Raw genomic sequence first — 23,692 nt, 5'->3', positions numbered from 1 at the left:
GGGCCATCGCTTCCACGGGCACCGCAGCCCGGGCTCCGCGCTGCGCCCAGCGTCGCGGGGGGCTGCCGAGCGGTGACCCGCCGAGCGGTGACCCCCTGGCAAAGCCCAGCATAGGGCAGGAGGCTGCCCAGGACCCTCCACCCGGCCACTGCCGTCACGCTTGGCCCGTTCTCAGCCCAGAGGTGTCGGGGAGGATCCCGTGCTCCCCCTCACCCTCCACCGACCCCTCGCTCGGCCCCACGGCCAGGGCAGCCCTATAGCGAGGCCGCTCCGGGCTAGCGTTTGCCTCCGCAGTCCCCAACAAGCCGCAACGCCTTTGCCAGCATCCCCCCCGGACAGGGCAAGCTGCCCGGCCAACGCCTCGCCCCAGCACTGGGGTTGCTCCTCTAAAAGCGGGGACCTGTGCACCCCGCTGTCACTTGGGGCTCCAACGCCCGGCCTGGAGGGACGCCCCGTGGTCCCCGCCGTCCCCACGTGGTTCCCGTGACCGCAGCTCAGCTGCTGCTGGAGAAACAAACCCCTCCGGCGTTGTTCTGCTGGCGCTGCCCCGAGCCGACACCATTGCCGGCTCCAAATTGTTCCACGCAGCAGGGCTGGACCAGTGTCCCCAGTGGCGATGGCACTGGTGGCACGGGTCCCTTCCAGCATCGGCGGCAGCTCTGGATGTGGCCGAGCCCGGTGCCTGCTCTGATGCCGGCAGCTTCGTGAGCTCACCCGGCCGGGAAGCTGCTGGAAAAGTCCCGCCTAAGGAAAGGTGGCCTTAGGGATGCCGCTGCTGGCCCCCGGGGACCGCGGGGCCACCCGCCCTGCCCAGCACTCCAGCCCACAGGGCAACTCCCAGCACAGCGGGCAGAGCCCTCGCCCACAGCAAAGCGATTCCAAAGTGCTGGGAAAAACAGGCAGCGTGGAGAGAAAAACCCGCTGCCTGCCCAGGACCGTCCCCTCCCGGCAAATCCTGGGGCCAGAAGTACGAAATTTGGGGTAAAAAGCCCCCAGAGCCCCTGACTGTGGCTGTTTCCTGACAGCAAGCAGAGCCCGCCGCCTCCACCCTCGCCCCAAAACTCAGCAGATGCTCAAAGAGGGCCTGGGGGATGCAGAGGGGGAATAAAACACTCGGGGGGGGGGGGGGGGCAGAATTCCGGGGCTGTTTCGGCTCTCGCGGGGGTGCTCACAAAAGCTGTCGGCGGAGGGCAGCGAGGACACGGTGGTCACGGCCCGGGGCAGTTGCAGGGACAGGGTGACCTGGCTGAGGAGCAGAAGGAGCTCACCCCAAAGCGGGGTTGCTGGAGCCCGCGGGGCGCCGCGTGCGGCCAGGCACGTCCCCGCGCAAGGGAAAAGGCGAGCAAAGAGCTCGGGCAGACGCGGCCAGCCCACGAGTGAGCGTGCAAGGGCGCGTGGGAGCGAGCAGAGCAGCTCATGGCTCTCCCCACAGCTCGCCAGCCCCCGGGGGGGGGGGGCATCGGGGCGAGCCCCCCATGCAGCGTGTGGGGTGCAGGCAGCTCCCCGGGTGGAGCCCAGGTGCGGGGTGGAGGCTCAGCAACCTCCCTGCAAGCCCGGGCGTGCGTCCGGGCATCAAAAACACGGCTGCTGCCTCCTCCTCCTCGCTGCACGAAACAGCGAAGGGGCCCCTTGCGACGCTGCTGCCGCCCGCTCCCACCGAAGAGGGAGATCCTTGCCGAAGATCCTTGCCCCGTACCCGTGCTCCTGCTCGGTCCCACGGGCAGCGCGGGGAGCCCTGCCGGGGGGTTTCTGACCGTTCCTCCCCGCGCCAGCCAGGCTCAGCCCAGCGCTTCCACGGGCGCGCGCCCCGGCAAGCTGCCCGCAAGCACGGGGCAAGGCTGCTCTTCCTCCAGGGCACGCCCTGGGGTCAGGGCTTCCTGAGCCCTCCTGGGCCTTACAAGCGGCAGCGGTGATGGGGAGCGGGCAGAAGCATCCTCCCGGCTTGCACGGCCACCTGCCAGCATGAGGGGACCGGGGAGGGACGAGGGACAGAGGCCAACCTGGCCTTTCTTGCGCTACGGCCAGCTGGGGACCGCACCTCTGCCGAGGCACGAGGGAGAGGGAGAGGAAGGAAATCCCAGCCAAGACATTGATTTTATTTTTTAAGAATAAAAAAAAACCCAAAACAGACAAAACTTCCTGAAAACAGCTTCCTACCTCATAATTTCACAGAAATTAGCTTGGAAACATCATTTGCTCTCCCCCTGCTCCCATACCTGCTCCGGGCTCTGCCCTTTCCCATCCCAACCCAGCCCCCCGGCGCAGCGCAGGCAGTGCCAGCCCGTGGTGCCCAGGGGCTCTGCCCCCCACGCCGTAGGGCCGCAGCGGCGTGGCCCCTGCAGCGGGGCAGAGCGGAGCCCCTTTTCTCCTCCGCTGAGGCTCCACGGGTCCCGGGGAGGGGAGCAGGAGGGTTTGGGCAGCCCCCGCGGGCTCCTGCCACCTGCGGCTCCTGTGGATACCAGCAGCACCCCCAAAAAGCTCAGCTCTCCAGCCTGGCACAGAGACAAGGTACCGAGCATTTTGGAGGGGTGACGCAGCAGAGGGGCTGCGGTGAGCACCGGCCGCGAGCTCAGGGACCGTTTTTCCGCCTCCGGCATCGCCGGCCCGGCACAGCCCCCAGGGACGAGCCTGGAGGCTTTACCCCTCCCGACAGCAGGACGCCCATTGTCCCGGCACTAATGAGTTAATAAATTCATTTCTGACTAAGAAATTAGACCCTTAGGAAAAAAATCACCACCCGCTTTTGCCCTCCCCGCTCCCCCCCCGTCCCAAAATAACTGTGGTTCGTTATGGGTGCCCTGCGTGCCGGCACCGAGGCACCGCAGCGGAGGTCGGGGACAACCGGGCGCCAGCAGTGCCCTGCCTCGGGCGGGCACGGGGGGTTGGCGGCTGCAGGCCAGGCTCGGGGCGCTAGTCCTTGGGCGGCTTCTTGCTGCGGGCGTTCCACATGCCGCGCTTGGAGTGGTAGTAATGGTAAAAGTTCCTGAGACGCAAGCGCTCCACCTCCAGCCCGCTCTGAAGGACCCTGCAGCCGGACAGAGGGACGGCCGCTCAGAAAGGGAGGGGAGGGGAGGGGAAGGATGCGGCCCCCTCCTAAAGGGACGCTTTGCCCCTTCTCCACCGCGTCGCCCCAGCCTTTAGCCGGCCCGATGCAGGGGAGGGGGGCTTTCCCGGGAGCGCGCCCACATCCCCGCGGCCAGCCCTGCCCGGGGGGGTTATGGGGCTGCCAGGACCCCCAGCCTCACCTGTCCAGGAGTTCCCAGTCCTCCCCACCCCAGCGGTCTCTGAACTCCTCCGTGTTCATCCCTCCCACGCGGTCGAAGTCCGACTTGTAGATGCCGAAGAGGCCGAAGCCGTTCACCTCCCAGTAGCCTGCAGGGGGGAGAGCAACGAGGCGAGGGGTGCAGGGGGACCCCACAACCCCCTGCCCTCGCCTCCCCGCTCTCCCCCCTGCCTGGGAACCACGGGGACGCCCCGGCCCAACCCCTCTTCCCTCCCCGCCTCCCAGGGGGGTGCACGGGGTGAGGGCCTGGTTTGGGGGGGCATCGCACCCGGCGCGCCTCGAGCGCCCTCGGGCTCGGATCCCACCTGGCCAGAGCAAAACAAACCCCTGCTGCCGGCTGTGACCCAGACCCAGCGCCGCAGCTGCCCTCGGGCGGGCGGGGGACGTTTGCCAGCTGGAAGGGGGTCACGGCCGAGGGGACCCCACTTACCGTTGGGCTCCCGCGGGGAGCTGCCGCAGCTCAGCCTCATGACGATGGGCGCGTAGGCCAGCTTGCCCTCCACGCAGTGCTTCCGAATGCTGTCCAGGATATTGGGGGGGAAGTGGATGTGCAGGTCGCAGAGGAACACGATGCTGTGCCCGTCCTACGGGAGGGGACAGACACAAGCGGGAAGGTCAGGGCGAAACAGCTCCGGCAGAGAAGCCGAGGCGAGAGCTGGTTCCTCTCCCCGGCTCACCTCGACCGTGTCCACGCCAGCCTGCAGCCCGGCCGAGCGCTCGAAGTTCCCCGTGCGCCGCAGGTACTGGTAGCTGAGGAGAGAGGACAGGGGGTTAGGGCTGGTGACCGAAAGGGACACAGCCGAAAGGGGGACAGGGACCATCAGCGAGGAGAGGGGACCTTCTCAGGAAGGGGGGCGGGTGCCTACAACTCACGCCGAGGGTCCCCCCGTGGAGGCAGAGCAGGTTTCTACATCCCCGTCTCCTCCACGTGGGAAACAAGTTTAAACCCCAAAAAGGAGGAGGAGGAGGAGGAGGAGGAGGAGGAGGAGAGGGGCGGGGAGGCAGAGACCCACGCCGGGCTGGGGAAGGAGCGGCAGGTTGTGCGAGCCCGTCCCACCACGAGCGGCCCCGCAGACCCCCCTCGGCAGCCCCAGGGGGAGCAGGGTGGGACCCGGAGCTCGTGCGGGGTGGCTTACCGGGGCAGTCGGGCATCCCGCAGGGCTTTCTCCACGTCCATGTCATCGCTGTCAAAGTCCACCAGGATGACATTGAAGTTGGCGTCCTTCGTGGCCCCGTACAGGTGGGCCATGTCCGAGATGAACTGCTGGACCCAGCGGGCTTGGTTCTTCACTGCCGGACACAGCCACAAACATCCCTCAGGCTCACGGCGGGGTCCCAAGGGCACCCCCTTCCCCAACCAAACCGACGCCCCTTCCGATGAGACGCGATAACCTCAGCATCTCGTGAGGAGCGATAGCCTCATCCCCCTTGGGCCAGCCGGGAGGATACAACCGGGGAGCAAAGGGGTTGCCTTCCTCCCGCCGGAGGATGCCGAGGGCAGACAGAGCAGCAGAGACGCTGGAGAGACGCGTGCTGCTGTCACCTACCGGGCACCACGAAGTGCACCATGACGTCCTGCTTCCAGCTGAGCCGCAGGGGCCGGCACAGGACGGGTCTTCCGTAGAGGATGCTCCAGGTGCTTGGCTGGGGCTCGGTGGCCCCCAGGGCTGGCCCTTCGGGGTTGGCCTCAGCACTGTCATCCTGCTTGCCCTGGTGCAAGAGGACGTAGACGTACTCGGAGAGCCGCACCGTCCGCTGGCCCCGCTCCGCCAGCTCCAGCTCCAGCAGGTAGCGGTTCCCCCGGGCTGTGTCCCGACGCTTCTCCACGTTGACGATCCTCAGGAGGGTGTAGATGCTACGGGGAAAGGAGAAGCACTTGAAAGCACCATCACGGGGAGCTCTGCTCCCCACAGCTCCCTTGCTCAGGGATGGGCCTGAGCCCACCATCCAGCTCAGCCGGCCCCCAGCGGGGCGAAGGCACGTCCTCCCAACCTCCCAGCCCTGCCCCGCTCCCTCCCTACCCTCCGTTCTTCTCGTTGAGCTTCTCCATGTACTGTGCCACCACATCGACGACCTCGCTCTCGCTCAGCTGCAGGTTGCCCGACACATTGCAGCGCAGGTCGTTCCAGTCGGAGCGCAGGAGCTCGAAGTCCACCGAGCTGACGCTGAACGTCCTCTGCCAGTTGATGGAGTCCTCCAGCCAGCTCTGCTGCAGCTCCCCAGTCTCGTAGCTGTAGTCCGACACCTCTTCTTCCTCCTCCTCCTCCTCCTCCTCCTGGCCCTTTCCCTCCTCCTGCTGGGACGCCGTCGTTTCTGACATCTTCAGGAAGGATGTCACCCGCATCCCCTCGGAGCGGGTCGCCTCGGAGGAGTTGTAATCGGCGGTGGCCGCAGTCCTGCCCGGGGCAGGGGTCACGTCCTCATGGGTCTCCCTACTGAAGAGCCCTTCGGTCCCCAGGGCGAGGAGGCTGGGCAGCGCCCGCCACTCGGTCCCCGGCTTGGAGGGACGTTCCCACCTCCTGCTACCTGCCCGCACGCTCTTCCGCCTGGCAGGGTCCCTCTCCTTGGAGATGTTGCTCAGGAGCCAGGGGGTCCGGCGGCCAGGGACGGCACGGAGCTTGCTGGAGGCAATGGGATGCTTCTGAGGGGTCCTGGAGCGAAGATGGACTTTCTTCAGAGGTTTCGGGTAAAGGAAGAGGCCGGGGAAGACCGGCTCCTGGGCCACAGCTTTGCGCTTCCCCGGCTGCAGCCTGGTCACGTAGACCTTCTCCTGGGCTTTCCGGGGCTTTTTGTCCTCCCTGGTTGCTGCAGGCTTGCTGGGACCTGGCATTTTGGCCTTGCCACCAAAGACGGGAACAGAGAGGTGGGGTTGGAGGCTCAGAGCCCCGGCACGCTTCGAAGGCGCCAGCAGCCCCAGTTCATCCTCCTCGCCCTCGCTGGGATCCTGGGGTAGCCAACTGAGCATCCGCCCACGGACCTGCTCCAGCACGGGGCCCGCGTCCCCCTCGCCACGGAGGTCCTCGGGGACGGCCGCCAGGCTGGCGCTGGCTTGGCGGGACGTGCTCCGTCTTCCCGGCTGCCCAGGCGTGCTCGCCTCGTCCCGGGCCTGACCCTGCTTGCGGCGAAAGCTGTAATAGTCCAGGTCGTCTCCGTAATCCCTGGTGACCGGCGGGGTCTCTTTCCCTTTGGCTCCGGGTACCGGCCCAAAGCTCTTCTCCTTGGCTTCGGGAGGTGGGTCTGTGGGCTCCGGGCTGTCCACTCCTTCCTCGTCCTCGTCCTCATCCTCGAGGAAATCTAGGGAGTAAAGGCAGAGATAAATACCCCGAGGGTCCCAGCTGCCCGGCACACCCCCCTGCAGCGTGCTGGCCCAGGACCAGGAGGCAAAGCTTGTCTCCAGGAAGAGATTAACCTGCAAACGGCCGCCGGGCGAGGGAGATGGCGCTGGCGGGCACCGACCGATGCTCACCAGGGCTGGCAGCTCCAGGCTCTGCCCCTTAGCCCCGCCAAACCGCGCCCGCATCTCGGCACCGCTCTTATTTCATCTGGGAGCAAACCCAGCCTGGCAGGGCTTTGCCGGGCTGCACACCGACAGCAAGGCAGGCTCTGACCAACCCGGCCCCCGCGGGTCCCCGTGAGCATCCCCAGGCTCCACACCAGCTCTGGGCGCATCCTGCTGCCCACTGCCCAGGCCCACCCAGGAGAGGTGGGCACACGGCTTCAAGAAGCAGGGGCTGTCCTGGTTACAGCTGGGATAGCGTTAATTTTCTTTATAGTGGCTGGTGTGGGGCTGCGTTTTGGATTTGCGGAAAACAGTGGTGACAACACAGGGATGTTTTAGTTGTTGCTGCACTGGTCAAGGACTTTTCAGCTTCCCCTGCTCTGCCGGGTGCAGAAGCAGCTGGGAGGGGGCACAGCCAGGACAGTTGATCCAAACTGCCCAAAGGGACATCCCGCACCGTATGGGGTCAGGCTCAGCGTGCAGAGCTGGGGAAGGAGGAGGAAGGGGGGACGTCGGGAGCGATGGCGTTTGTCTTCCCCAGTCACCGTTACGCGTGCTGGAGCCCTGCTGTCCTGGGGACAGCTGAACGCCTGCCTGCCCCGGGAAGGAGTGAAGGAATGCCTTGTGCTGCTTTGCCTGTGTGCGCGGCTGTTGCTTTCCCTATTAAACTGTCTTTATCTCAACCCACGAGTTTTCTCACTTTTACTCTTCTGATTCTCTCCCCCATCCCACTGTGGGGGAGTGAGCGAGGGGCTGGGGGGGCTCAGTTGCTGGCTGGGGTTAAACCACGAGAGGGGGGCGAATCCCAACCCCAGCACCCCGCTTCCCATCTCCCGCAGCGCCCTGTGGCTGAGCCGAGCGGGGTGCACGACCACGGGGCGTGCGGGACTGCTCAGAGGCAAGCCGCTCCGAGCGGCCCTGCCCTCCTCGAGCCCCCCGGCATTGCTAGAGGCATCCCGACGAGCGGCAACTCCGAGCAGATGGGCTGGTGGGCAAGGATGCCGGGTGCCCAGCCCCGTGCCAAGCTGCTGAGAGGTGCCCAAAAAGCTGCCAGCGGGGAGCGGTGACTCACTGTCTGGGCTGAGAAAGAGAAACGCTCGCTGGCGTGGGTCCTCCTCCTCTTCATCCATCTTCATGTACTTATAAAAACCAAACCTGGGAGTCGGAGAGGAAAGATGAGGTCTGGGAAATAGGGGAGGGGTGTACGCGCGAAGGGACGTGCTCGCACACGTGAGCCCGCGTGCGTGTAGGGAGGAACATCCCCGCCTGCGGCGCAGGCACCGGGGCACAGCCCAGCGCCAAAGGGAGCGAGGATTCCCAAAATGCAGGAGCACTGCCAGGGCTCAGGCTGCTGTGTGCCCGAGAGACGGGCAAAGAGCCAGCCCGGAGGCGGCCCTGCCAGGGGGGACAGAGCCTGGGGACACGCAGCTGAGGATGCCTCATCTCAGCGCCGTTTCCCCAGCTCTTTGAGTGCCCCGTTGACAGCAGCCCCTTCCTCCCCCGCGACGGACCACCCCCAAATAGCAGCCCCCCAACACTTACTTCTCCAGGTAGAGGGGGGACTCCCTGTAGAAGCACTTGTTCTCCGTCTCCATGTGAGTGAGGCGCGTGAAGTCGTTGGGGTACACGAACGAGAGGTAGACCTGGGGAGATGACCACGCCGCCATCACCCCGGCGCAGAGCGGGCTCGCTCCAAGGACCCGGGGGTCGGCGGGGCTAGGAGCCGTGGACCCCGGGCCGCCAGCGTGGCCCCTCAACACCGAGGTGACCCCCGGCGTCTCAAACACCCCGCGAGGCTTTTAACCCAAACCCTTTCGGGCCAAGATGGGGAAACTCAGCCTGATCGTCCAGCGAGGGACATTTTCTCCTGGATTTTAAGCAGGTGGGAACAGCCCTGCCCTGGGGTGGGGGCAAAGCGCTCTGCGTCGCTGCGTCTCCCATGGGAGCGTGACCCCGTCCCCGTGGCAGGGACACACTTACAAATTGCAGGCCCTGGTAGCGGGCGATGGGGAAGTCCTTCACCACGTAGGTGGGGCTGTAGGCACAGGGCACCAGCACGTTCTCCACTCGGGAGGCCTCGATCGCCGGGGCTGAGGAGAAGCAGCCGCGGCTCAGCCCCACGCTGTGCCCTACCACCCCCGTAGCCCAGCCCACCTCATAGTCTGTAGCCCCAAACCATCCCAGCTGGCCCCCCTGTAGACCCCAGCAGAGATGCCCTCCACCCAGGAGATGGGCAGAAGGTAGGAGGGATGCTCTGGGTGCTCACGGCAGCCAGGTCCTGCTTTTTTCCTCCCCAAAACCCCACGGAGATGTGAGGGGGCCGGTCCCAGCCACTTACTGAGGAAGAAGGTGTCCCTGGGGTCAGACTTCAGCATGTCAGCCCCGTGCTCATCTTGCTGTGCCTCCCAGAGGTAGCTCCCGCCGTGGCTGGCCAAGGTCTGCGGGATGTGCTCCACGTGGTTCATCTTCAGGGACGATTCGTCTGAAGAAGACGAGGACAGGGGCTGAAACCCGCAGGCGTACGCATACGGAGCGTTGTCCCAGGAGCATCCTCCAAGGTGGCGCTTCCCGACCTCTCCGTCCCTCCCACCAAGAGGGCTCAGAGGCTCGTGGATTCCTCCGGCTCCCAGGGGAACAAGGGGAGCCAACGCGTTTGCACCAGGGCAAACCCAGCTCCTCCAGCCCTCTCGCACGCTCACAGGCCCCGTGACTAATCAGCCTAATGATTACTGCCGTCAGCTAGCGAGAGCCCCGAGAGGACAAGGGGACGACTGATCTCAGGCAGCAGCCCGGCCGATCGCAGCATCGCCCACCACACGCAGAGACACGGGGTGGGAACGCTCGGGGGCTTTCACTGCCAAGGACACAGGAATTACACCGTGGATGTTCTTCCCGTGGAGGTGAGGTAAATGCAACGTGAGCTGGTTTTGCCTCCTATTCAGGGCCAAGGGCGGCACGTCGTCCCTGGCTATCCCCCAGACCTCCCCAGGGAGGTCACCTTGCTCCGGTCACCTTGGCCGCACTCCGAGCCGCCTGCCCCGAGCACCCAAGGGCGCTCCCTTCCCAGGCAGCCCTGCCCGCTGTGGAGCTGTGGGGAGGCAGGCAGGTCCTGAAGTGCACAGGACCCCCTTTCCCGAGCCCCACATTCTTCTGCTCGCAGCGGGGAAAGGCTCCCCAAAGGCCTCCGAGCAGCTGGCTGAGGTTGGGCTGCAACCCCTGGAAAAGCCCGGAGAAAGGGAAGGGAGGAGGATGCTCTACGCGCTGCTGGAGTCCCCCTCGCCCCAGGGGTGGGCTCCCCACGAGCGACGCGCTGCGCCCCGGGATGCTGCTGGGGCCCGAGGGAGCCGGGAAGCAGGACAGAGAAGCGGCAGGAGGCAGCACTGCCGGATAGCGGTCGCGGGGGCGGAATTTATCCGCGCTTCATCCATCTCACGGGCGGCTGCATTGATACCAGCAATACCCTCCATCCCCCTTCTCCCCACGGATCCCCACCTCTCGCCTGTCCCCTCCTGCCTTATCGACACCTTCCAGGGCACGTTTGATGACCAGTCCTCCGGCGTATCGAGCCCTGGGGCAGGACCCATCTATCAAGTCCTTTCTTGCTGCCAGGGAAGGGGCAGGAAGCAGAAGATCTATAGATTTAATTAAACCTCGCGCCATCCATCCCTGCTTACACGACAGCTCCTCATAACTCAGGGCCAGGCCAAGTGGTCTCATTAGCAGGGACGAGGCCGGAGCACCAGCAGAGCTGCGTTTCCGTGGCGTATCACCTCCCCATCCCATTTTTAGGAGGCTTGCAGCACACTCCCAGCATCGCCCCTAGCCGCCACGGCCCCTTGCCTCCTTCCTTACACCCAGCAGAAGCTCCGGGGGGGGGTTGAGAGGCCGAGATCTTCCCCCAGGATCTGATTTCCCGGGATCCGGTTTCCTTCCCGGGCTCTGGTGCCGTCTCTCCCCGGCTGCACCGACACGTACAGCCCCCGCGGGAGCTTGCTTGCCGTGGCTGCAGGCGGACCCCCGTGGCCCTTACCTGTGTACAGAGAGATGTAGGAGGAGTCGATCACTTCGAACTTCAAGCTGGGGAGGAAAACTCGCCACTAGGAAAAAAATAAGAGGAGATGGAGAATGAGTGGGAGGGTGGCAGGGGTTCAGGATGCAGCTGCCCACCCCCAGGCACCCTCGGATGGGTCCTGCCCCGTCCTCAGCTCCCAGAAACTCGCCTGCCCCGATCCCAGCCCTGACCCTGCAGGAGGCGAACACGGGAGAGGACTGGTCCTGCCCCAGCACGGACCCAGGCCCATCTCCCGCCTCGCCCAAGGTGACGTGGGATTAGCAGGCACGCCCCGCGCGTCCTCCGCGAGGCTCACGGTCCTTCTGGGCCGGGCAGGCCAGATCCAGCCCCGCATCGGCGGCGGCAGCGGCAATACCAGGGCAGGCGGTACGGCCGCGCGTCCTGCCTCGCAGGGGAGGGACGACGCCGGGCACCTTCCCCGCACGCCTCCCTTCGACCTCGGGGAAGGGAGCAGGGAGGCCACGGCACCCGTCAAGGACCTGAGCCAAAGCCAAGGCCCACCGAGCCCTACAACACCCCCTCTCCTTCCCGCGTCTCCCGCCGCGCTGCGTGAACGCACGTCGACGGCAGAGGAGTTGGCGCTGACTCAAGAGGGTCTTCAGAGCGGCCGGCCCGATTTAACTACGTGCATTTTCAAAGCACCTCTCCAGCCTTTGTCTGGACAAGCCCTTAAATACCCACAGGGAGAGACGCATTAGGGTCCTGCTTTGTTGTTGCTGTTGTCTCCTTCTGAACATCTGAGAGGCTTCCCTCCCTCCAGCAAAAAACCGTCTCCCCCATCTATTTGTTTTTCACAGCAGAAATGCAGATCTTATCGGGATGGACCAAGAGGGAGCCCTGGGAGGGCGAGGCTGAGGGATGGGGAAGAGCAGGCCAGCGAGGAAGGGGTGTTGTCAGCCTCTCTGATGCTTTGCTGGCACAAGGTTGACTCCAGTGATTAATGACTGCTTGGGAGAAAGGAAACCTTTGCGAACGAGCCAGCATCTTCCCCTCCCAAAGGCAGCCCGAGCTGCCGACTCACACGCTCCGGGCTTTGCCAGGGTTGTGCAACCGAGGCAGACAAGTTCAGATTTGAATCTCACGGTATCTCTAAGGGGGAGAAGAAAAAAGGGAGCCACTCCATCACCTCGGCCATCTCTCCCACCACTGGCCCCGGGATGCAAGCCAGCAAGGCGGCTGCCGCCTGCAGATGGTGTCCCGGGACCTGCCTGCTCTGACCTTACACGGTCTGGGCTCTCCTTGCCCATGGCAAGGGGCTCCTGCGAGAAGAAGCCCCTGGGGGACCTTCCTCCCTCTGCAGAAGGCCGAGGAGAAAGGAGGAGGGATGGGACCGGCCACGCGGAGCTGGCTGTCCCAGCGCCGCTGGAGCCCGCAGCGGAGGGGCTGCTCCGTTCGCATCCGTTCCAGGAGCACGGCGGCAAGGCAGGAGCCCGGGCGAGGGACGGCCGGGTCTTTAGCTCCCAAAAGGCCATCGGCACCAAAGGCTCGACGAGCGCAGAGAGGAGCAGGCCGTGCCAGGCGTCCTGCGCAGGGATAGCCCAGGGAGGCGGGCGGATGAGCCCCGGCGCCGTCGGAGCGACGCCGGCTCCGTCCCCTCTGCGGGCTGAGCCGCTGGCAGCCACGGGAGGAGGGAAATTGCGGCTTTGCGCCAGGATAAAGCGTTTTAACGCCCATTGGGAAAAGCCCTGGTGCCGGCTCTTGACAGGACAAGCCCTGAAAGGAGCACAGGGTGGGGGCATTTACTCACACCGACTTCCACGTGGTCCGAACCTCGGTCATCTTGTTTGTGGAGCAGCTCGAAGTAGTAGCGTCTGGAGGACATGAGGCTGCACGAGAGGGGAAGAAGCCGGTTGGAAAACATTGCCGAGCTGACTGCTGCCGCTGCCGGGGCGATGGCAGCTCCCCTGCTAGAGGAAACATCTCAGGAAACCACCCCCGTCTCGCTCACATGTGGCTAAACCGTCCTGGGGCAAGGAGACAGGCAGCGTGATGTGGGAATCCGCTCCCCCATCCCACTGCTGAGAAGCTTCTCGAGATCGGGGGATCCCCGTCCCCACCTCGTCATCTGCAGAGGTGGCTGCAGCCCCCACCACCTTCAAGCCATGGGCCTGGGGGCATGGGGGGTTGAGCTCCTGTCCAGCCCAGACCCCACGTGCCTTTTGGGAAGACACCACGGCCGGGGTCTCCTCCTGGGGAGGAGGAACTGGTCACAGTCGGCGTGGAGCCAGCAGCTCCATCGCCCCGACTCCATCCCCCGGCAGGAGCGAGGACACACTTACCGTAGAGGCTTGGAGACTTGCGAGCTGAATTTGGTGAACTCTCCGGGTGCCGTCCACTCGGTGCCCAGCTGGGGGGAGGAAGAAGGAGCGTGAGAGCACCGGGGACACCACGGGCCAAGCGGGCACGAGGCCCAAACCCCACCAGGCTGTGAGAATCCCTCCTCCACCTCCATCGGGCACTACGCCATGCTGCAGAAAGGCTCTTCAGGCAGGAGGATATCCCAGGAGCTCTGTCCCAGGGCCTGCTTGTGCCCAGCTGGTGGCACTCCTGCCACAAGAACTTGTCACCGGCCACCACCACCAAGATCCCAAAAATGCATGGGTGCGATGACGGACCACAGGGTTTCCAGTTATAGGAGTTCACGCCAAGAATATCCAGGAGTAGATGTTAAACCTCCTATTCTGGGACATAAGCTGGTCTTTGGTAGCTACAACTAGGACGGGACCAAGGGGGAGATGGTCCTTCAGAAGCCAAACCAGGCCTGGCCAGGGGCAGAGATGGGACCAGGCTGAAATAGGCTGGCGTCTCCCGAGGGGGCAAAGAAGCCGGAGAGCTGCCCTGGCAAAGTCACGCACGGACCCCACACGCTCCCTTTAAGAGCTGCTGCAGCAGAGGGACGTGTAGAAGGAAGAATTTGTGGCGGCTAAAGAGCGCCCGTGGGTTTGAAACATCGTTAATTGAGCGCTAGGGATCCCCAAAAGGCACTTGGGATGGTCACCAGCACGTGGGAGCAAGGAGGGAGGCACCCCGAGGGAGGAGATGCCCTCAGCGGGAGCTCGAGCATCCCCGGTGCGGGGACGGGCAGAGGGTCGAGGACGATGGCGCGTACCTTGCCCACGAACGCAGCCAGCCGGGAGTTGGACGGACTCTCGTCGGAGCTGAGCCAGAACTCCGAATTGTCATCCGATGCCACGGAAAACTGGAAGTCCCCTGGGGAGAGCAAAGGGAAGGTCACCACGGAGGGATACCGCAGCCCCAGTGCCACGGGCTCAGCCCCAGTGCCTCGACGTGAGACGGGGAAACGGGGATGGACGGACGGAGGTGACGGGGCCGCCCCGGACCCCACGTCGTGGCTCTGTCCTGGATGGGATCGGGGCTTCGCCTCCCTTTGGAGCAACCAGGGAAAAGGGTCTTTGCTCCAGAAGGACCCTCCCGCCTGGGAGCCAGGGGTTTGGGGACTGTCTCCGAGAGCCTTTCTGTCCCCCTGTGGCTCAAGAAGGGGGAAGGAGGCAGCTTCTCCACGTTGCTGCAGGGGAGAAGAGGCCAAGCTCCATCACTCACCATCCTTGAAGGGGTGGATGTAGCCAAAAATCCTCAGCCCGTAGTTCTTCCACTTGGGCGACACAGCCAGCTTCTTCACTGTGGTGCGGGTCTGCGGAGGAGAGACACAGACATGGAAGCAGGAACAGTTCATGCCCAGGCTCATGCCTGGCACCAACATCACCCGGTCCACCTCTTCCTTGTTATCCCGGGGTCCATGCCGCTGGCACCAGAGGGGACACGGACGTCCCGTCACCACCCAACCACCCACCTCTCCCTCCATCCCTGCTCTGCTGGGAACTACCTGCCCCGAACCAAACCAAGAAGCCTGCAAGCAAAGGTCTTGAGGACCAAGCCCACAGCCAGCGGAGATCCAGCAGCACCCAGAGAGGGACGAGCGGACCCTCCCTCCGACCCACTGCCGTCAGGCCCAGGACTTACGTGGGGAAAGAGTGGAAAATGGAGGTTTTTCCTCAGGTGCCTCACGGCCCCACCACACCAGTCTTCGAAGACGTGCAAGTTTGCCTTCCCTTTGTACTGCGGGACGAGAGAGGGAGATGAGCGGGGTGTCCTCCTCACGTCCCCCCTCGCCTCCCGAGCACAGCGTTAGGGCAGGCTGAAACGCGGGTGTCAAGCCCTAGGGATGCCGCCGGCCCGGCCTCAGCTCTTCCGCAGCGACGCCGAGGAAGGGCTGAGCTCCCGTACCTGTGCCAGCCCCAGGGCCGCAACCCCAACCCCCAGGAGGTGGCCACAACGCCAACCCCCAGGAGACAACCCTCCTCCTGCTGCTGCTCCTCGGGTCCCAGGCGCGCTTGGACAAGGGATGTTGTCTGGACAGGGCAACAAAGGCCTGTCCCCATCCTTCACGCAGCCCCGCCATCCAACCCGCCAGCACACAGCCAGCACCAGGAGACAGGCACGGCCTGGCCCCGTCTGGAGAAGACAGGCAGCAAGACGTCCCCTCGCACACCCGCTCGTGGGAGCGCACCCCGAGGAGGGAGCTGCCGCACACCACAGCGCGCGCCGCCGGCTCCTCGCACGCAGGCACGGAGCTCGTCCTCGTGGGCACCGCATCGAGCGCGGGACCAGGCAGAGCTGGAGAGCAGGGAGGAGGACAGCTGGAGAGGGCTTTGGAGCCCGGTGTGCTGGGGAGACACGGGCTGCGGGCTCCCCATCCCCTCCCGGGACCTCCTCCTCCACCATCGCCCCCTTTGCTGCTCTCTGCCCGCTTACCTGCTCGTTCCAGGGCAAAGCCTGCTTGGTCAGGTTGAGTTTGGGGCGCGCGGTGGCTCGGTTGGACCGTTGGCCTCTGGAAAACCAGCCGTCCAAGTCCTGCCCGTCGTTCTGCCGAGGAAGCAGGAGGGAGAGATGAGAGATGGGGGGGATCGGGGCCAGCCCGGCCGTGCTTGCAGGAGGTCTCCCTAGATGTAAACGTCTCATTTTGGATGTCAAGCGTTGCCAAACCGAGGCAAAAGCTTTCAAGGCTAACGGCAAAGGAAAGCAGGGGCAGGAGGAGGCAGAAAAATATTGGCAAGGTGTCCTGGGGAGCACTTTCAAAATGTTCCAGCTAAACTTGTTTCCCTTCCTCTGCCAAGGAGAGAAGCTTCTCCCAAACAGCGAGTTTTCTGTTCATCCAAAATATTTGCCCGGTCCGATTTGGGAACGGAGTATTTTGGGCTCTGTCTCCAAAAGAGCAGAAGCGATCTCTACGTCCGCTCACGGGCAGAGGAAGCGGGATGCTTCTCCACTACCCCTCTTCCTTTAAAGGGGATTAGGTTAATCCGATCGCTTGTGTCTTGTAACTTAGAGGGATTAGGTGAGCATTCCCTGCCCCCGGCTTGCCGAAAAGGTGACGGGTGGCAAGGAAGAGCCGGGCGCTTCTGGAGCCCGCCCAGAGCATCCTCCTCTTCCTCCACGCTGGCAGCGGCAGGCGGAGCTGGAGCGAGGCCGCGCCGTCCCCGGGGGCATTGCCCCAGCTCTCTGCCATGGCATCCAGGGAGCGCGGGCAGAGGAGGGACGAGGGACCCGCTAGCACAGCGGGAAGAAAGAGCCACCGACCCTCTCCAAAGCGACCACCGACCTGCCGCTCTGTCCCTTGCTTGGGGCGACGGGAAGCCGCGCCTGTCACGTGGGGACCCGGCTGGTGTCACAGCCCATCGTCACACTGGCGACGCCTGCACGCAGCATCTGCCCTCTCCAGGGATGGGACCGAGGGGACGTGGATGTCCCTGCCACCTCTCCCAGGAAGATTCACGGTCATCGTCCCCCGCGGCCTCAGCCGGGCAAGGAGGGACCGCGCCACCGCCCGAAGAGCGGAGCCGACCCTCTCCGAAAGCAGAGCCCAGCTCCGAGCCCAGGCGGGAAGAACTGCGGCATCAGCAAAGCGCAGCCCATTAGGATGCACAGCGCCAAAGAAATAATTAGCAAACTTTGCCTAAACGAACTCATTAGCATCCCGGAGGAGGGGAGCGTGCCCTTGGAAGACGTTATTAGGGAGGTGGCGTAGTTGTGCCGCGCTCGTGGGCAGGATTCTCCCTCCTCCCGGGGAAAGCCGAGGTGCAATTCCTGCTGTCCCCTCCGTCCTCACCCAGCACCATCCCGTGCTTTCTCTGGGCACCTCGCCTTTCTCCCTTGTCCGTCTGTCCCCGATTTATGAGGAGCTGGGAGAGAGCAGAGCAGGGGTCGTCCTTTCTCGCCCAGCCCCTGCCAGCCAGCCGGGCACGATCAGCCTCTTCCCCATCCGTGTTTCTCACCGCCGATCGCTGCCCAGCCTGAAGCCGGCTCTCCTTACTGGCAGGCAGCTCTCCACCCCCAGCGCCCGGAAAAACCTCTCTGTCCCTCTGTGGAGAGGGACCGGAACGGGTCTCCGTGCCTCGGGCGAGACGGGTGGAGAGGACAAGCCACCAGCATCCTGCCCTGCCCCAAAGATAAAGGGCCGGCTGTGCCGACAGCGAGAGCTGCAGTTCGGAGCACGCGGGCAGGAAAGTTTTCCACCTCTTTTTTTGAAGGAGCATCTTTTTGCTCCGGTCTGCGGAGTCCTTTCGAGCCGGGCTGTTTGCTTTCAAGTGGGAGTGAACGTTTCCCCTGCCTGCCCCGACAGAGGGGACTATTCACAGCCCAGCTCCCCGCGGCTGGAAACGGGGGGGGTTATTTGCTGAAGGGGGGCCGGGCTTTTGACTGCAGAGCCAGCGACGCTGTAGGTGTCCAGCGGCCGCGAAAGGCACCGGGCAGGGCTAGGCGTAGGGACGGGCACCCAGAGGGCCCCGGGCACAGGGGCTCGATGCTTTCCCCGCCCTCCAGACACAAACCACTCGCCCGTGCTCAAAGTACCGTGGCTTGGGAAGAGCCCAAACAACGCCCACCCCGACGGCAACTCGCCGTCACGGGGACTTGCAGTAGTTTGGCAGCGACCTGCTGCTGGGACGGGGCAGGGGACACCATGGGGCTTCCCTCTCCTGCCGCCCCTCCTGCCTGCCCGGCACGAAGCCTCTCGGTGACAAGAGAGGTGTCCTCTCTTGTCACCATGACAAGGTGACAAGGGTGACAAGGGTGTCCTCGTGGCCACGATGCCAAGCGCCTCCTGGGCTGTTAGCAAGGAGAGCTCCTCTCTCCAGCTTCTGCGTGGAGACCCCAGCTGGGGCACGCTGGGTCCAGCCTGCGGCTCTCCAGTCCAGGACAGACAAGTGGAGGTTCGCAAGATGGAGCAGAGGACCCGGGAGGTGGTGGCTTTGCCCAGCAAAGCAGGGCCTTCTTGCCGTCCACAGCTACGTAAGAGCGGGGTGCAGAGAAGACGATGCCAGCCCCTTCTCAGAGGGGCACAGCGACAGGGCAAGAGGCACGAGGCGCAACGCTCGGAGTTTCAGTGGGATATTACGGATTTTTTTTTATCCGGCACGAGGGTTGCTGAGCAGGACCAGAGAGGTTGAGCCCTCTCCATCCTCGGATCTACTCAGCTGGACGAGGCTTGAAGCACCCTGCTCTCGTTGGCCCTGTGTCGGGCAGGGACTCGGACCAGCGACCTCCGTAGGTCCCTTCCCACCCACCGCGCCCCGGCTCTCCCATTACCATCGGCTCCTCCTCGTGGCTCTCGCTGGAGTCCTTGGCTTTCCTCTGCCGTGCCGATGTCTGCGCCGCCGCCGGCCGCCTGCCGGGATCGGTCACCTCCCCCAGCCTCTCACCATCTGCGAGGGGAGCGGGAGAAGGAGTGGGACCACAGCCACCTCCCACGTCCTCCCCATCCCAACACCGCTTCTCTTTTGGGAACACCCCCTCGCCCCGGCACGGGGAAGGGCAGGAGCTGCCGTCACCGCTGCTCCCGGCGGGAGGGACACGGGGGACGACAGCGGGGGGCTCTGGCTGCGATTCCCCTCATTACGTTTGTACTAAGCGGCTCGCGGCAGCTCATCGGCGTCAGGTTAATTACACCCCCCGCAGCCCAGCTCGCGGCCCTTTACGTAAGAGAGGGCCGGGATAAGCTCCTGCGGGATCTCACTCCGCGCCCGCCCTGGGGGACGCACCCCCGCTCCCCCCCCCGCTCCCCGGCCCTCCCGAGCATCCCCTGGATCTGCCCAGGGCACGCCGGCTCCAAGACCCCCCAGACATACTCTCCCCAAACCCATCTTCCCACCCCCCAACACCACGCTAAAGGCACCGTCGCGAAGGCTTCGCTAACAGCCCCGCCGCAGACGACTTCGTTACCGTGTGCTGCATTAATTATCCCCAGCCTACGGACTCCCCGCCGCAGCTCACCCACCTCCCTCGGGCCGCGAAGGGAGGGTTTATTTTAAACCGCCCTTGCTTCCCAGCATTAAAATAACCGACTTCCCCCAAAATAACGGTGCAGATTTGGAAAATGCATTAGTTATTTTGGGGGGGCACATCCCCTTTCTCTGCCACAGCAGGTGGGTGCCTCTGAATTTTTGGACAGGCACCCCAAAACCGGGGTCAGATGGAGGGAGGTGACACAGCGGCTCCTCCGCTGCCGCGGTTCAACCGTCGCTTCCGACACCCGCGTTTCAAACCGGCATCAAGGGAAGCTCAACGCGATGCTCGGAGAGGCGGGTGTCTAAAAGCCACCACCGCGAACACCGGGGTCCCCCCAAAAACCAGCTGCCGCCATAGCTCAATAAGGGGGAGCCCCCGACGTCGCGAGCAGCCCCGCAGCCCTGTCCCCCGGCCGTGGGAGGGTGTCGGTGACCCGCTTGCCACGATGCCCAAGGGTATGGCAAGACGCCCCCCCATCCCTCCCCACCCTCTTCCCCCCAACAGCAAGTCCTGGGGGGCTCCCGCCCCCCCAAAGTGAAACAGCCTCAGTGGCTGCCGCGGTGGGAGCTGCCGGGGCGGCTTCGGACCCCGCAGCCCGGCCGAGGAGGGGCTTGGGGTGCCCCGGAGCCCCCCGCCGCACGCCTCCCGTGCCATTAGTATTCCAGCGGCCGCGCAGCCGGCGTCTCCTTGGAGATGGCAGCACAAATCCCATCCCCACCACGAGAACAGGAAATTAAGCTCTAAAGCCCCTTCTTCTGCTCTCAGCCATTCTTCAGCCCCTGGCAGCCCCGGCTCTCTCCTGGCAGCTCCCTGCCTCCCTCCAGCCGCCCTCCTCCATCCCCGCATCCTTCCTCCTGCGGCCCCGCGGCGGGGCGGGGGGGGGTGTCACGGGAGGAGCGGGACCGGATCCGGCACCCTCCGTTCGTCTCCTCCACTCCCGAGACCCCCCCATCGCTCCCAGGGATTCTCCTGCCAGCACAGGCCGTGGAAATAAAGCCAATCCTCGCTGTGCCGAGGCCGCGGATGCTCCGGCGCAGAGCGCTGGGGACAGCGTTATTCCCCCCACGCTAATCTGTGGATTAATCACGGCCACGAGTAGGAGCTCGATGCTCCCAAGGGACCCGCCGAGGATCGGGATGCAGAGCTGGCTCTGCGGTACCCACGCAGGGCGTCTCTCCCGGCCTTGGAGGAGACGAACCTCTCTCCCGCCGGCTTCGCCAGCTCGGCATCCGTTTGCGGTGCAGGCTGGGGGTGCCAGGCTGCAAGTCCCGTCCCCGGGGTGGACTAAACCCCCGAACGGGCCTCTGCTGCCCAGCAAACCCCAGCCAGCAGCATCCCAGGCCGCATCCGCAGGGGGTGGCTGGACGCGGTCACCCCCCTTCGCTCGGCCCTTTTCACCGACCTCTGGGTACCGCGCCCGGGTTTGGGCCTCTGCTACAAGGCGTCGGGAAAACTGGAGGGAGATTATTTGATATAAATTGGAGCAAAGGGGGGAAAAACACGCGTTCCCCCCCAGCAAGGCTGCGCGGGCTCCGTCCTTGGAGGCTCTCAAGACCCAAAGCCGTGAGCCCCCGGCTCGCTCTCCGTCCTCATCGCCCAGCCCCATCCTCGCCAGGGACCCTCTCACGCTCAAGCAACTCCTCTCAGCCACCGTAAAGGAGCAGGACAGGGCTTGTGCTCCCCGCTTCGGTTTGCATCTAGATTGAATGCCACCGCCGCTCCGACGGGGTTTAAGTAGCGCTGAGGCTCACAGCCGGCGTGCCTTCAGCAAAACCCTCTCGCTTCTCGGCGGGGAGGCAAGGGCTCGCTCCGAGAGGCACCCGCACCCCAGGAGGAGCGAAGGCGCCGGCAGAGCCCTGGAAAAAGGCTTCCAGGCTTCTGCGCCCGTGGTTGTTCCCTTGCAATTCAAATAGTGGATAGGAAAGTCAAGGGCAGCCTTAGCCAAGCGCCCAAGCGCCGACGGGCCGGCGTGGGAACCGGGAACCAACGCGCCTTGGCAAGCGGGGGAAAGGCCAGCACCTCGTACCAACGAGCATCGCTTCGCTCCCCCAAAAATTCGAGCCCCTTTGGCCTGAACCTCGCCCCCGCGAGAGAGGAGCGGGCCAGGGGCACAAGAAGAGGAGGGAGCAAGCAGCGCTGGGGGGAAGGGGGGTTCGGTTCCCCCTGCAGACCCCCCCAGGACCCCCAGCCAGCCGTGCCCAGCCCAGCCGCTCCCCCGGCACCCCCCGGGGCGCACAGCCAGCCCCGCCACGCCGAGCCACTCCGCTCACCGGCCCCTTTCCCTTTTTCACGGACCAGAGAGCTGCACGAAGGCGGGCAGCAGGGTGCGAGAGGACGGGGGAAGGTCCGGAGCGCAAGCGAGGGTCCCGCTCGCTCGGGGGACGGCATTACCCGGGGGATGCTCGGCGGGGACGCGTTAAGAGCTCTTCCCCCAGCCAGCGCGGGAGCGACGCTAACGCTTTCAGAGCGGCACGAGGAGGGGGCAGGAGAGGCCCACGCCATCGCACGAACCAGCTCCGAGTCACGGCAGCCTCCAGACGACGAGCCGGGGCCAGGAGCGGTCCTCAGGACGAGGCCAGGGGTGCGAGGCACCAAGCACCGACCGCGACGCGGAGAGGCGGGCAATGCCTCCCCAGGGGAGGCGAGCTTCCCCGTTATCACGGTCACGTAACCCCGCTTCGTGCCAGCTCCCGCCTCTGACACAAGCACAGAGGGCCTTTCACACCGCAGATACCTCCCCGCCTCCCTCCTCTCCCCCTCCCGCTTGGCTGACAGCACCCAGCTCGCTCGCCCCGAACACAGCCCCTTTCTTCGGTTGGGTTTCGGAGCCGGGATTTCTCCTGCAGCTTTCTGGACCCTTTCCAAACCCTCCAGCGTGGTTAGAGATGCCCCTTGCTTACGCCTCCTCCCGCATCTCCTAATTGCTTCTAACGAGCGTCCCCTCCGCGGTCGCTTGCTGCGAGCTTGCTCCGCTCTCACCTACCATGTTCCCGGACCAGTCGCCCAGGGATAAACCCAGACACGGGCCAGCAAGCTGAGCTCCCTCAGCACGGATAGGGGGAAGCTCACAGGAGCGCCCACAAAAGGATCAGGGCCGGGATTCCCAAAATCCCTGGCTCCTGCCCTCCAGCTGGACGCTCAGCCCCGACAAGCTCCGGCTGCTCACCGGGTAGGGTCCCACGGGGAGACGTCGGGTGGGATGCTGGTCCTGGCCATCAGGCAACTGCGTACGGAATGGATGGAGCCAGAGAAACCGCCGCGATGGGACGGCAGTCGGGGAACACCTTGGCGTGCTCTGCCCAGCTCCAGCTCCAGCTCCGGCCGCGGCTCTGCTCCCCGACCCAAAGGTGCCCGGGCGAGGATGAAAACCCCCGAGCGGCAGACGAGGACTCTTTGGGGACGAAGAGCATCGGCTCAGCGGCGGGCACGGCGCTGGAGGAGGCGGCAGCACCGCCCAGGACCTCACAGCATCCTCCCGTCCGACAAAGGCGTGCGGTCAGCGCCCGACCCTGCTTTGCTCCAGGCTGTGTCCCCGTGAACCGTGCTAAGCGCCTGGGGCTTCAGAGGGGAGACGTCTTCCTTCGGGAGAAGCCTCTGGCAGCAGCTGAGGACCCTCGGGACCCTTCTTCTCTCTTTTCCCCCCAAAACAGACCCCAAAGGGCACCGAGCACCTGGGTTCAGCCAGCGAGAGGAGAAACGATGCACCCCAGCCCGAGCTCCCGAGCGCATCGGCTGGGTGGGATTCAGGGCACGGTCCCTGTATTATTTCCAACCCCTTTCCCACCAAGCTGATGCTCCAGAGCAGACGTGCGGAGCGATTTATCCATCACCGGGAGCCACGTCGCGCTGTAATACAGCCCCCGAGGGGGTTCCCCATCCCCTGCAGCCCCCCCGTGCTTGTCCCCTGCCTGCCCTTCACCTCCCCATCCAAGCCCGGCTGCCTGCAAAGCTCCCAGCCCCTGCAAAACCCCGATAAAGATGCAGGCACGCTGCCTGCGACTGGAGAGGACTAGAAAAATGATGATATTCCAGCAAAACCACGTCTGAGCTCAAAACCCCAAAATTTTGTGCTAAAAAAAAAAAAAAAGCATTTAAGCTGCAATTTGGAAGTGCCGCCGGGCCTCTGGGAGCTGTGGTTTGCTTTCCCAGCCCCTGCCAGTGTCTGACGCCCGGGCCAGCCTCCCCCGCGGTGGGGCACGGCACCGTGCCCGGGGGCCGGCGGGGGCAGCCCGGCCGCCGGAGGAGATGCCCGCGCCTGCAAGGAAGCCTCAGCCACCGCACGCAGGAGCCTGCGGCTCCCCACCAGCCACCCTGAGGAGCAAGCCGCCATCGGAGCCATGGAAGAGGAGATGGATGGATTTAGCTCGGTGCTCCAGGAAATCCCCCCCGGGGGTGACCATCTGCTCTCCTGTCTTCCCATTCCCGCAGCAAAATCTGCGCTGGATGGGAGATGCCAAAGCAAGCCGGAGCTGCCTCCAGCCCAGCTGCAAGCAGCCTTGCCACCAGCCGGCCCCGAAACGCCGGCGGACCGGGC

The 23,692-nt window shown here is 64.9% G+C and overlaps 2 protein-coding genes across 4 annotated transcripts in view; one reads left to right on the top strand and one right to left on the bottom strand.

The window, feature by feature from the left end:
* The window catches only part of LOC142409941 (dispanin subfamily A member 2b-like), a 52,450-nt gene that overhangs the window by 11,938 nt on the left and 16,820 nt on the right, over positions 1-23,692 (top strand). The window lies entirely within an intron of this gene.
* B4GALNT4 (beta-1,4-N-acetyl-galactosaminyltransferase 4) overlaps positions 2,076-23,692 on the bottom strand; it is a 31,742-nt gene continuing 10,125 nt past the window's right edge. Inside the window, exons 2-20 of one of the 3 annotated variants that reach the window (XM_075501710.1) lie at positions 18,460-18,575; positions 15,628-15,738; positions 14,836-14,931; positions 14,416-14,506; positions 13,964-14,064; positions 13,134-13,201; positions 12,602-12,680; positions 10,813-10,879; positions 9,121-9,264; positions 8,763-8,872; positions 8,325-8,425; positions 7,855-7,937; positions 5,305-6,577; positions 4,831-5,138; positions 4,420-4,573; positions 3,961-4,033; positions 3,714-3,802; positions 3,246-3,372; positions 2,076-3,025 (exon numbers count right to left, since the gene is read on the bottom strand). In XM_075501710.1, the coding sequence (XP_075357825.1) occupies positions 2,711-3,025; positions 3,246-3,372; positions 3,714-3,802; positions 3,961-4,033; positions 4,420-4,573; positions 4,831-5,138; positions 5,305-6,577; positions 7,855-7,937; positions 8,325-8,425; positions 8,763-8,872; positions 9,121-9,264; positions 10,813-10,879; positions 12,602-12,680; positions 13,134-13,201; positions 13,964-14,064; positions 14,416-14,506; positions 14,836-14,931; positions 15,628-15,738; positions 18,460-18,575 (3,506 nt within the window). In that variant the 3' untranslated portion in view covers positions 2,076-2,710. Of the gene's footprint in view, positions 3,026-3,245; positions 3,373-3,713; positions 3,868-3,960; positions 4,034-4,419; positions 4,574-4,830; positions 5,139-5,304; positions 6,578-7,854; positions 7,938-8,324; positions 8,426-8,762; positions 8,873-9,120; positions 9,265-10,812; positions 10,880-12,601; positions 12,681-13,133; positions 13,202-13,963; positions 14,065-14,415; positions 14,507-14,835; positions 14,932-15,627; positions 15,739-18,459; positions 18,576-23,692 lie in introns of all 3 variants that reach the window. The other 2 variants (XM_075501712.1, XM_075501711.1) reach the window with 2 other exon arrangements.

This window comes from Mycteria americana, chromosome 5 (genome assembly GCF_035582795.1).
Source record: "Mycteria americana isolate JAX WOST 10 ecotype Jacksonville Zoo and Gardens chromosome 5, USCA_MyAme_1.0, whole genome shotgun sequence".
NCBI classification, from domain to species: Eukaryota; Metazoa; Chordata; class Aves; order Ciconiiformes; family Ciconiidae; genus Mycteria; species Mycteria americana.
This window is presented reverse-complemented; position numbering and strand designations above follow the sequence as displayed.